This window comes from Corvus moneduloides, chromosome 18, assembly GCF_009650955.1.
Source record: "Corvus moneduloides isolate bCorMon1 chromosome 18, bCorMon1.pri, whole genome shotgun sequence".
NCBI classification, from domain to species: domain Eukaryota; kingdom Metazoa; phylum Chordata; class Aves; order Passeriformes; family Corvidae; genus Corvus; species Corvus moneduloides.
The window spans coordinates 6662190-6675204 of record NC_045493.1 but is presented as its reverse complement, the minus strand read 5'-3'; the positions used below and the strand labels follow the sequence as shown (position 1 = coordinate 6675204).

At 42.1% G+C, this 13015-nt stretch overlaps 1 protein-coding gene across 1 annotated transcript in view; it reads left to right on the top strand.

Moving 5' to 3' along the window:
* Positions 1 to 13015, top strand: part of PPIL2 (peptidylprolyl isomerase like 2) — a 67474-nt gene that overhangs the window by 1033 nt on the left and 53426 nt on the right. Inside the window, exons 4-5 of the mRNA XM_032127928.1 lie at positions 293 to 355; positions 517 to 568. Coding sequence (XP_031983819.1) covers positions 293 to 355; positions 517 to 568 — 115 coding nt within the window. The remainder of the gene's footprint in view (positions 1 to 292; positions 356 to 516; positions 569 to 13015) is intronic.

Below are 13015 nucleotides of genomic sequence, written 5' to 3'. Positions count from 1 at the left end.
CAGTCTCTCATCTTGCTGAGATAGTGATAAAGGTAGCTTGAAAAATATTTCTGCTACTTTTTTCTGTTTAGAGTTTACTGCTTGAAGTGCAGGAGTGAAGGAAGAGAGTTGGTAGAAGTGGGTTAGAAATCCTTGTTACTTGGGTAGTTCAGGAAGTTGCCTTCCATACAGAGGAGCTAACAGCTGCCAGGATTATGGAAGCATCCCTAACAAGGGATGCTGAATGTGATTGCCAATTACATCGTGATTTCCAGCTGATTTTGCCAACAAGAGTGTGTTCTCTTTTTTCCAGTTTGTCTCTGCAGCCATTTGAATACCCAGTGTGCACACCAGATGGGACAGTCTTTGACATCCTGTAAGTTCCTGTCTGTACTTAGCTTCATTTTCCTGTTGTTGAACTGCTTACAGCTGTGTAACCATCATTTGGTCTTTGCAAGTTAGCAAAAACAATCGTGGCCATCAGTAGAGGTTTCTGATGGTGCTTGTCACAAATTACTTTATCCCTTCTCTTTTCAGGAGCATTGTTCCTTGGATAAAGAAATATGGAACCAATCCAATCACAGGAGAAGTAAGTAGTGATGGGTGTATTCATATCATGTCTTTGCTTTCTTTATGCTCAGTTTTTAATTTAATGTTTTGGAGAAACAAAAATGCCTTAGTGAAAGCAAAAGAGATTGAATGGGAGCACAGTTTTGAAGGTGTGTGAAAGAAAGGAAAGCATTACATCTATTTATTTTTTGTAATTGGATTGTAAATAGGGCAGAGGTGAGTGGTTCATTTATATGAACTCCCATTTATATGAACTCCCAGCCTTCCAGCTGTGGCATAATGAGCATCTGTATAGATGGAAATACAAACTGTTGTTATGCTGGTGCTGCCCAGAAAGCCTAACTGCTCATTGATGGAAAAGACTCTACTGCTGCCTCATATAAGCAGAATTCTGGTCTCTACAGGGCAAGGGGCTGGCACCTCTCCATCTGGGTTTAAACTTGCAGCAATGTTTCTTAACCCAAAGGATATTTGGCATCATGCAGATTGAGGAGATTAATAGATGATATTATGAATGGAAAGCTTACACTACAGAATCTTTTGAGTTATCATGACAGTATATTTCAGAAAGCTTCTGCCATCATGGTTCACTGTGAGAGAAACTTTTGTGGGTCTCTCCCCCCTTTTTCTGCGTAAATGACAATTATGAAGGGATTGCTTTCTGTAATAGCATGAAGTTGTAAAACACTGAATAAGCAGGAAGTAGAGGAAATATTTCCCTGTTGGAATTAATTTTTTTTTCTGATGTGTTAAAGTGCATTGTTTATGAGGGCATAGGGGAAAATTTTAAGCAGAAACTGTTGCTTGAGCAGCTGAGATTTGTCTTTTCCTTCAGTGTGTGCAGTTACTTTTCCAGGCACTGGGTGGCAGCCATTGCCCAGGATTGCCGATGGCTCTGGGCTGTGAGATGCCTTCTGAAACATCTTGTGTTTGATTAAAGATCTTCCCGTCGGACAGATACGAGGAAAAGCTTACAGGTGCAACATTCCAAACTCTAAACATGAACAGCCTGTCTGAGACTTAATATCTTCCTGCAGGTGTGTTTGTGCAATGGTGAGATGATTGAAGGTGTTTCTTCACACGTGAAGAGGCCAGTGTGTTGTTGAGAAGGAATGAAATTACAGCTATTTCATTTGTTTTCGCCAGCCTCTCACCAACCTTGCTGCTCTCTGCATTGGTTGGGAGTTTTGGGGTGCTACCAGATCATTTTTTTTCACTCAGAGCAGCTCATTGCAGACTGTGAACCATGATGTGGTTTAAAATTGCTTCAAGTAAATGCTAAGCAAGAAGTGTAACGTGCCTGATTGTGTTGTGCAATGGAGAGAGAGGGAGGCTGTGCAGAATACAGTTGGTGAACCATAAATATTTAAGTGAATTCAGGCCTTGACACCTGTTAGTTTACCAGACTTTTGCCTCTGTAGTTGATCTGCAGTGCACTTCCAGCTCTCCTCAGTGTGCATCCACCCCTTTTCCTCTGTATCACTGTCTGGGGAGCCCTTTCTTCCCCCTTTTGTTCTGTGGTGGACTGGTGCTTGTACAGCTCTCTCCTCCACAGGACCAAGGTGTTCCAGATCAATTGGAAGAAAGAGGAGACACTTGTTCTCCAGAATAGCACACAGCCCTGCTGAATCCAGCCCTGTGGAGCTCTAAGTTGAAGAGTGGGGTTGAAAGAAGGATTGTATTTAGATTTTATTTTTCAGAGGGATAGCTCAGGTTTTTGGTAGGGGAGGATGGCATTGGACAGGAATGGGATAGGAGTGCTGGGATAAGGCAGGGTAGGTGGCAGAGGAAGTCAGTGAATTGAGCTTGTGCATCTCTGGGCTGCTCTGTCCTCTGTTGAATCTGTCACTGTGCGTGCACCCTCTGTTTCCTGTGCAGCTTGTTCATGGAAACCACAAAGTATCTTTCATAATGAATTGATGACTTAGAGAAACTCAGGACTCTCTTTATTTAGAGAGGTATTGAGCCAGATTAGCTGTAATGCCGTGTTGTGTACAGTAACTTATGAAGTTACTTTGCACAGGTTGGTGATGAGGCTCTGGAGAATTTTTCTGTTTATTTGTCTTGAAGTAAAAAATAGTAATGAAACCCTTTGTGGCTTGTACTTCTCTGGTTGTGGTTTGCTACAGGACAGATACTTTAGAGAAGTCAATAGACTATTTGAAAATGGGGTGTTAATGGTGCACTCTTGGCACTCACTGGTTCTGTCTAGCTGTCTTATTTCTGAAGTGGACCCCTCAGTGGAGAACTGGAGAGCCTTGTAGTCATTAATATATTTTGCTGTGCTCCAGGGGGTAGGACTGTGCTAGTCTTTTATTAATTGGTTGTTTGTGAACTGATCTATGAGGGATTTCTCTGATTCTTCTGAATCCTAAACTATTGGACTAGCCTTTGTTTTTAAAGAAATGCTGCAGTGCAAATCACCATTGACCTTTGTCTAGAATTTACCATGAGCTATTCTAGAAAGTAACTTTAGATTTATCCCCCCACACACTTTTTAAGAATGCATTGGTGTAAAAAATGCTTGTTTTACTGCTACACTAATAATTTTGGAGGAAGCAGTGCATTGCTTGCAGCTGAACAGTCTGTCAGCTGAACAGTCTGTCAGTTGGCATTGGCTCACTTTTTTTGTCAGCTTTGTCAGGACACTGCCCTGGCTTATCCTTACGCTAAAATTGCATAGAATAAAGAGGAAAGTGATAGTTAGCTCATTCCTTTTTACTGACAACAGCACTTTGGCATCTTGGGCTTGCAGAGTGTTGCAGGCTTGCCAGAATGTTTCATGTAGTGACGTTCTGACAGCCTGACCAGTGTGCCCACAGGAGGCAGCCAGCTGGGATCAGGATACCTGTTTCAAGTAGTGAGATTGGCCAGAGCATGTCTGGTTGATTGGAATCTCAAATATGAACAGATTAGCATGCCTTTTGACAGGAATTTCAAGGAAATTGTTCTTCTTTGTTGCGTGGATATGTTACATGTGGGCTGAGCTATTTTTCCTCCTGTGCATTGTAATGTGTCTGATGTCAATATCTATTTTTTCCACTCTGGTTCAGTGACATTGTCACTGTGTGTGGGCAGACCAGATTGTTGTGGCTGTACTTTCAGCCCCTATCAAGGCTCTGTAACCTTGGGCAAATATCTCTGTTCCCTTGTCTCAGAAGTAGCTACTGTCTTTGTCCCTTGTTCCCCCTTTTCTTTGGGAATTTAATTCTTTTGGACACTGGAAAGCCAGTTAATTCGATTCAGTCCAGTTAATTTAGCCTGGCCTAAGAGTTAGCTTAGGAGACCTGAAGATGCTGTGTGGTGGATTTATGAGACTGAGAGTCACATTTCTGGTCTGAATGAGGCAGAACAGAATTTGTGCTTTGCCCCATCTCATGCAAGGTTAAGATCCAGACCTGCAGGCCAGAGAGGGTGTTTTCTTAAGCATCACAAGGTTTTAGCTTCTCACTAGGTTAAGGAGGAAACTTTTTATAAATTCTGAGGGTTTTTTACAGGTTAGAAAAGCCTTTTGCTTAGGCTGCCTCTGAAGATAACCATAAAGAGGAGTCTGGTGCATATGAAGAAATAATAGAAGGCAGAGCCACTGACATGGAAAATGAGAACCAACTTTGGAGTCAGAAGGCTAAAAACCCCTGACTTTTCCCAGTGAGACAACTGCCTTTTAAAAAGAGAGAGCTGGACACAAAGCTTTGCTCTGTGTACAATATAAATATTTGCTATTTTTCTCCCACACTCTTTAATCCTGTATTTACCAAATAAAGCTGACTTGAGGTGAAGTTATGACTAAAATGATGAAATAATTGTGGCAGTACAGGTGCCTGGCTCCTGCAGTAAGCCTGTCTGATCTGGGCTTTGGAAGCACCAGAGAGCTTGTACCTGCAATACCCTGCAGCAATGGCAGCCTGCAGTGGACACCTCCTCCCTCCAGCACTGCTCATGAGGAATGTAAACAGTGCCCTTTTTATCAATCATTTGTTTGAAGTAAGGTTGGTAAGATGATGCTTGCCATAATAATTATAGGCACTTTCAAAACCTGTAACTTCTTACCCTCAAAAGAAAAAATTGCAACTAAATACTAAAAAAGTCTTTGGCTATCTAAATAAGGGAAATCCTGTCTGAAGAGGATGCAGAAATAGGGGCAAAGGTGAAACTTCCTTAAACATAAAAGTGTTTTTACCATGTTTGTATTTTGAGAGCATAGAGATAGAAATAGAAAACATTGATAATTGTTTTTTCACCCAGGAAGTGAACATAATGAGAAGGAGGGCTTAGGTATTTTTTTCTGCTTTTTCAATATTCCGAATAAAGAAACTGCAGTGTGTGAGCAATGCGGGAAATATCAAGTACTGTAGGAACAGGTGTTAAAGCACAGTTCAAGTTCCAAGCAGGACTTTATGGTTCACTACAAATTGCTTTCCATCTCTGTCACATAATCAGTGCAGGATCCCTGTGTTTCAGGAATGGATTCCTGAAAGTGGGTTGGATGAGCTTCACACATTACTGAGTCAGAGGTGTTGAGATCACAGTCACAGACAAAACTCATCCAACCCTGAGTCAAGTGGAACAAATCTTGGGCCTGAACTGGGAAGAGGACAAGTTCAAATTTCATGTGACCCTTACTGGCTAAATCAACAGTGACGATGGCTTTTAACTCAGTTCTATGGTCTGTGAGGTAATTTACTGCAGGTTGCTGCTTTAATTGTGTTATTCCAGGTGTGTTTCTAGATAATGAGCAGCAAATAATGGATGTCATCAGACAAAAACCTGTGATTTGAAGGTGACCCCGTTCAGGCCAGTGTAGCAGTGTACATTGTCAGGAAAATGCAATAGCTGTAGATAATGTTCGGTGGGAGGCATTTTCAGAGTGTTTGTTGAGGCCTTTCTGTAACCTGGTGGTAATGTTACCTTAGCATTCTGATGATCATCTAAAACTGGCACGTTGAAGCTGGAGTCAGATTTTCCTTGTGCTTTTTCATGTCTTTGTCTTGAAAAGTTTTCTGCACTTACTGTTCCCAAAGAGATTGTGCTTACTTTGAGCATTTTCATCTTCTGTCTAGATACAAAATACTGGCAGGAAAATGCTGTGGAGACTTCCACAGGCAGGCTATGTCCACATCAGTTTTCCATATCTAGAGTGCTGGGACTGTCTAATTAAGAGCTAAATAGGTTGACCAGTTGAGATAATTTTCATTATGTGGAATTCAGGGTGAGTCATATCCCTCTCACATTGTTTTTTTCCTCAGCATCAGAGCACAGCACCTGAAATCCAAGTAGTCTGCTGTGTTTTCTCCTTGGGGCTTTGGAAATGAGTGATCATTTAGGTGGATCAGTAACTTCAGGTCTCATTTGGATGTAATATGAGTGATGTATAACTGAGAATTTTAATTTTTCTCTAGAGAACTCCTTTCACATACATGTCAGAAGAAGTCAGCACATCTTCAGCTTTGAAATTCAAAGTGTATTTCTTAATTTGTCTGATGCAACTCAGGCCTTCAGATATTGCATAAGTTTAAATGTCAATTGCCCCCTTTTTCACCCTTTTGTTAAACTTACCATATTTTTCCTGTATATTTGAAGTGAGCTTTTTTCCTGTTTATTTGTAAGAAAAGTTTCAGTGTGGGGTGGGAATACAGTTTTTTTCTGGGTGAGTAACAGCTTATTACAGAGCAGAGAACAAAGCTTACAGAAATAAAGCCAAGGGAAGCTTTGTTGTTGAAAAATGATTCAGACAAATCGAGCTTGGTTTTCATGTGTTGCAGTAAGAGGAGTGAAATGATCAGGAGCAGAAAACTGGAAGACTGTCTGAGGTCTTCAGCTGTCTCAGTCTGCTTTGCAAACTGCGTGCTCTGTCTTGAACCAGTGTTTGCTTTCTGCCTGCTATGGCTGCTGAGAGCTTCTGCTGATGGTTTTTCATCTGATACATATCTTCTGTAAATTTTGGGTTTGACCAGCTTAGTCTTGTTTGTATTTGTGCCAAAATTGTGCTTCTCTCTGTTAGTGCTTACAGCTGTGTATTTGGCATGAAGGAATTTAATGCTTTCTTGACATTTTGTTGTTGAGACTTGTATTTTCCTCTCAGATGTTCTTCATACCTTTAAGTTCTCCATACCCTACATGGTCAGAGTTCTCCTCCACATCTCTTAAATTTGAATATATGTTCTTTGAACAGAGTTAATCTTAATTATACACAGTAAATGCTGTGTGAGTGCCTGCTACAGTGGTGGGAATATTTTCTAATCTCTTCCTGAAATACTTTGATAATACTTTGATAATACACGTGATAGTGTAAAACCAAAAACCATTTCAGTGTATGTGAGAGGAAAGGTGCTTTGAGAAAATGGCAATTAATTGCATTTTCTTTTGGTAGGCTGGGTAATTTCAGAAGCAGGTATTTATTTATAAGTAGCCAGGATGAGCAGTAGTTCCTCTTTTTCTCTTTTTTTTGTTGTTTCCAGTTGGATGTTGCTGCCTGTATTTCTGTGGGCAGTAGCAGCCTTTCAGACACGGGTGGTTACAGCTGTCGTCGTCAAGCATCTCTCTCCAGGTGCATTTTTGTCTGGAGCAGCAGACACAGGCTGCTGCTCCAATGCCCAGAATCCACTTTGAACGAGATGAACTCTTCAATATGCAGCAACTGAGCCGTGTCGTCTTACCTCATTGGCCTCAGAAATTATTAGCTTTTACTCAACAGTCTAAATGCATTAATAATTGACTAGTGACCATAAATTTTCAAGGCCCCTGGATAGAAACATATGAGGACATGATTCCTGCCCTGAGGAATGATCAGGAAGTCATGTGTCGTAACTGGAAATGGTCGTAAAACACAGGGGTGATCAAGGGGATGAAAATCCCACTGAGTCATATCCTGACAGATAACTCCTTTTTGGAGTTTTCTGAAAATTTCCCATTCTCCTTTGTTGCTGACAAACATGGATAGCTGGTTCTTTCTTTACCAGAGTTGTTTGTGTGTTTTACAGCAGTGTACCCAGCACTACTAATAGTTAGCCTTTATCTGTCCTAAAAAGGGGATTTATTTTTCAATTCCCTGTATCTTTGGGAAACAGCGAGGGTGAAGAAGATGAGATTTGCCTCTACTTTCTGCTCAAGTGCTTTATCAAAAAAAGACATATAAAACCTTCCAGTGTCATGAGTCACTGGTCAAGCTGCTGTTCCTCCTTCACACCTTGCTGACTGTGCTGGTGGTGGGCAGTGTTTGATCCAGTAACCCGCCTCTGGACACGGCAGATAAACATGTCTACCATTATTTCTAATGCATTATGTCCCTTACAGCAAAAAGGTATTTACATCTAGGTTTTACAGACTGAACAGATGGTCTCTTCTTTTCCTTTTCTGTGTTTTGGTGTAAGTGTGCACATTGGATGGGATTTTGTGACTGTGACACTTGAAAAACTAGCAGCTGTGAAGCGCTCTAGCCTTAAATGAGATGCAGCTTGAGGTTTCCCACAGATCTTTACTTGCCTGTTTTTCACTAAAATTGGAGACTAGATCTTTGATGCTTCTGCAAAGCTTTATTTTCTTTGAACTGTATTTGGCTGTGGGTCTCTGGATTGGTAGACTTCTGACTGCATTAAGACTGCAGGTTTGATCTTGCAATGCAGCCACACATCTTTTTCTCATGGTAATTTCTGTTAATGTGCTCTTTGATAGAGCAGCATTATTGCTGGTATCTGTGAGCCGTGTGTGTTATCAACCATATCTTTATGGTTCTCTGGACAAGGCTTTGGTGACCATATGGTGTCAGTTTAATTAACTTTTAAATATGTAAATACAGTGGTCTGGAAGTGTGTAATGAAGGATCTTCTGTGTCCATTTCCATTCTAGCCCAGCAGTACATGAAAACTGCAGTTAAACAGCAGCTTCATCCAAGAATGTGAATTGAGGGTATCTTTTTAGCATTAGGTAGGCAGCTGTGATAAATATGGAGCATTTTTGTTGTTGAATCGAACGTAGAAATAATACCTTGAATTGTGAGGCTGTTCTGGTCTCTTGGCTGCTGAGCCCAAATTTTTCATGCAGTGTTAAACTACACATAGATGGCTTATCTTGTTAAAACAGTGCTGCTGTTTCCAATTGTAAACCCTAATGTGTAGACCTGAGGATTTCCAATGCCCTTTATCATCATTAAATCCGTTCACAGGATCTGAAATAAGTAACATTATACATGGAATTATTCCAGTACTATTCATTGAATTCATGTCCCCATTTTTTGTGAAGATTTTGTAGCAAGGAAAATTGTAAGAGGGCTTCTTAAAATGGGAAGTTGTATGCAAAGTTATACGTAACAGGTCTCATCTCTAAAGAAACCAAAGCATGTAATACAAAATTCGTTTGCTGTTGTTAAGCTAAGCTTGGTACTTGGTAGCAGCACTGCGTTTCAATATTAGTGCTTGTTCTGGCTTTCTCTTCTGCTTGAGGTAACTCTGTGTTTCTTGTTTTGGTGGGATGAAAAACCATCAAATGGCCATGCCAGCTCTGAATGACTTTTGACCTCCTGTTATGAACCAGTTCAGATGTGACACATTAATTTTTCCCCATGTAGTGTGTTGGCCCTGGCTGGACCCCAGGCACTGCCAAAGCCCCTCTCTCCCTGGTCCTCCACAACTGGACAGGGGAGAGAAAATGTCACTGGGGGTTCATGGGTTGAGATAAGGGTAAGAAGAGATTTTCTTCTTAGATAAGTTATCCCAGAGGCCTTACCACCGTTTCTGATTGTCCCAGCCTTGGCCAGCAGCATGTCCATCCTGGAGCCAGCTGGACACAGCAGAAGCTTCCAGCAGCTTCTCACAGAAGCCTTGTAGCCTCCTGCTACAAAAACCTGGCCACACAACCCCAATACTAGCTTCCCTGGATTTTTGTGTGTTCCTGACAGAGGCCATTCAGTGTGTCTGATCAGGGGGTCCAATCCCCAAGTGCTGAACATTTGAACACTTACTCAGTTACTGTTGGTAGGATGGGAAAGTCTGTCTTTACTAAACGCAGTACTTGCTGCACGTCACCAGCTCTGCCCATGTGTGGGTAGAGAATCAGTGGAGCCCTTTTTGATTGCTTTTCAGGCTGGTGCATATCCAACAGGGTCAGAGCCTCATTAACAAGAAGAACGTGCAGCCAGAGACCAAAGAGATTCAGCGAGTGTAACTAATTGATGCGTGGGGATTGTAGGTCATATCTGCATGAGCCACCCAGCGATGACAGAGAGTGATTTAATTCGAAACAATTGGCGTGTTCCATCCGCGAGCTGCCACAGTGCCCCACTAACCTCCGTGGCGTCATCACCTCTGCCTGGGTATCAATAAAGGATGCTGCCCTTTGGGATCCCGCAGGAGCCACTGCTGTCAGCTGACAGATGAGAGCGTGCGGGGCGCTGGGGCTTCTCGCTGCCGCAGGAAAGTAGGTCACGGCCAAAAGTAGCCTTGGCTGCCTTTGTGGAAGTGTGCCTGTGAGAGAGGAGTCAGCTGAGAAAAGAGCTCGCACGGTTTTGCATTTGTTTTTTTTTAGCCCTTCCTTGCTGTGGAGCAGCTGGCACTACGTGCCATGAAATGCGTCTGCTTTCCAGTATTTCTGCATAAAATATTTTTAGAAGGGAATATGTGGCTCTTATTTCTGCTTAAGGGAAGTGGCAGATGCTTGTGGCCTTTTCATTTTCGTTAGGAATTTAGAATTTAATTAGATCAAGTGTTTTTAATAAACACTTTTTTTCCTCTTGCTTTCTTAACTGGAGCGTGGCTGAAACTGGATGGTGGGTGTGTGTCAGGGAAACTCAGGTTGAAAATAGTTTTGAACTTGAGCTATGTATGCAACATTTGTTCTCTTTTAAGCCTTATTAATAATAAAAAATACATGAAAACAAGTGCTTTAACTCATTTTAAGATTCATTCACTCCTGCTGTCTCTTCCCATGAAGATCGGCACCCGTTTGTGGCATAACAGTCATTTCCATGGCAACAAACTGTGTGATGGTACTTGGAAAGCTTTGACTTTTGATGGAGAATAAATAAAAGGAGATTCACCCACATGCAAGATAATCCTGGTTTTGTGTGAAATGAGAGGAAAAAAATGATATTATACAGGTGGCCTATATCATGTCCTTTTACACTTTCCTGGGTAATGTGTAGGTGTTTCAAAACTGGACCTTCTGGAAGTCCTGGTGTGTGGACTCCCTCCTTTGTGGCTGCTCTGTGTGCAGTTGCCAGATCCTGTAGCCTGGTCCTGGGCACAGAGCAATCCTTTGCAGCAGATCGTCACCTGGTTTTGCTGTTCTGAGGCTCCAGAGATTTCCTTTGACTAAACACTAAATCTCCCTCTTGCCTTGCCACGCAAGCCAAAGCACAGAGCTACTCCAAAGCTGACGTGTCAAGGTCACTTCTTCAAGAGAAGCCTGATAGAAGGCCAGTCTGTGGCAATAAAAGTTTGTAATATTCGTACAGCACTTCACTACAGGGTTCTCACTCCTGGCAGTATTTCAACTCCTGTATGACAATCATTGTTTTTTATTTACTGTTGACATAAGACTGTGTAAGTGCTGGTCTCTGTGGGGAGCAGATCCAGCACAAGCAGCTGATGCACCATGAGTAACTGATGCTGAAAAATAACCTTTTTCCATATTATGGAAAGGTATGACCTGAAATACCATACTATTTCCCTGGGTGTGGAGTGAGAGTCCGAGGACTTGGCAGCTCTTCTAACAATACATCATACGGTGACAGATGAAACAGTGCACTGCAGCTTTTGCTACCTTTAAAGTCTGCACAGCAGTTTAGTCTGTCTTTTCTACTAAATTTCTGTCAAGGTATAAATCTGAATCTTTAATCATGCTAAACTGTTTCTTAGGGAACTGTTTTCATTTTTCTTTAAAGGTGCTCGTATGTTTTGGGCATACCTCAGGTCTGCCAGGAGGATAATTTAAGGACCTTTCTTGAAATTATCAATGTTTCCAGTGGTTGTATTTCTAAAGAAGCTTTCTCTGAAACATAATTTTTGGGCTGTTGCACAACATGTGCACAGATGGATGCTGCTTTGTGTTAACAGTTGTTTAGGTTGAACGTATCTGTCCAGGATCAGATGATAATTTTGGCAACTCTGCAGTTCCCCTACTACTTCTTTGATAATTTTTTCTTGTAAGAAGATAAATAAATAAATAAATCTCTGCATTCACTTAGTCATTTCAGAAGCTGCCATTGCCTTTGCTGTCCTTTGTACCCCAACAGTGGGCAGATATTGGAGTGTTGTGGGTGGTTTTTTTGAGAATCCACTTAAGAAAAAGCAGCGGTACTGGTCTTCCATCACATAACTAAATATAACCGAACCTGGCCTCTTTTTTCCATTCCCACCTTATTCCTACTAGCTCTCATTGCTCTTCCTGCTAATAAATTAGAGAGATTGTTACCTTTCTGGCAGCAAATGAGCCTGCCAGTTGGTTGAGAGCAATTTGAGAAGCGCCTTCTATAAACGAATGAGTCCAGCTGTCATAACATGTACTCTGTAAACCAAGAATATGAATTTTGATTAGGCACAGAAAGCCCACTAACTTAGTTTTACACGATTTCTTCATTGCTCTTTGCCATAATGATTGAAGTAGCAGTGTCGGCACCGGGGCTGGCAGATCTCCACTCGTAGCTGTTTATTAAGAGCTGTCTGGGTTATAAAAACCTCCCTAATCTCTTCAGGTGTGTGTTTTGAGAAGAGAACCGATTGTTTCTTTTAAAAGGCCTGTGCTGTGTGTGCTTTTAAGGATCCATTTGGCAGTGAAACTGTCTCTGACAGCTGATACAATCAAAGGGTTTGTTTTTTTATAAGTCTCAGATCCTGACTCAGCCCTGCAGCTCGTTGGGCTGGACTTTTCGTCTCCAGCTGGGTGCCCCAGTCGGGCACTACCAGACCATCCCAGCAGGCTGTGCTGGTGGGATCACCCAGGCTGTGATGTGCCCTCTCTTGCCTGTGATGTACCCAAATCACATACTGACCCCATGGAATGACTGGCATACGTGGGCCTGTCATGTTACTGAAGGTTCACTGTTATTTTGGGTGTGTTTGCAGCTTCCATGTCTTAGGGAAGGCTGCCGGACAGGAGCAGCCTGATTGTCCAGAAATGTTTGCCAGCCCAACAGCTCTTCTTTTCCCATGTCAGAAAACCCTTCCAGAGAGAGGGCAGCAGAAAAATGCCATAGACATCCTTCTGATGAAGCATGGGAGAGCAGGAGTAGCTCAGTTTGCAGTGTCCTCTCTAGAGCTGGAGAACATTATCCCAACCTTGGCTGTCATCTCAGTTCCCTGTTCAGTGGAATTGTTACCTGGGGATTAAGTGGCTGAAAATCCCTCCTGGGACTCCCTCTGTGACCCCAAGTGCCTCTCCAGAGAACCTGTGCCTCCGTTTCTCTTTATTATTGCTGGCTGTCATGTGGGCTCCACTGCACATTTCCTGAGTAAAAGGAAAATTACAGTTATTT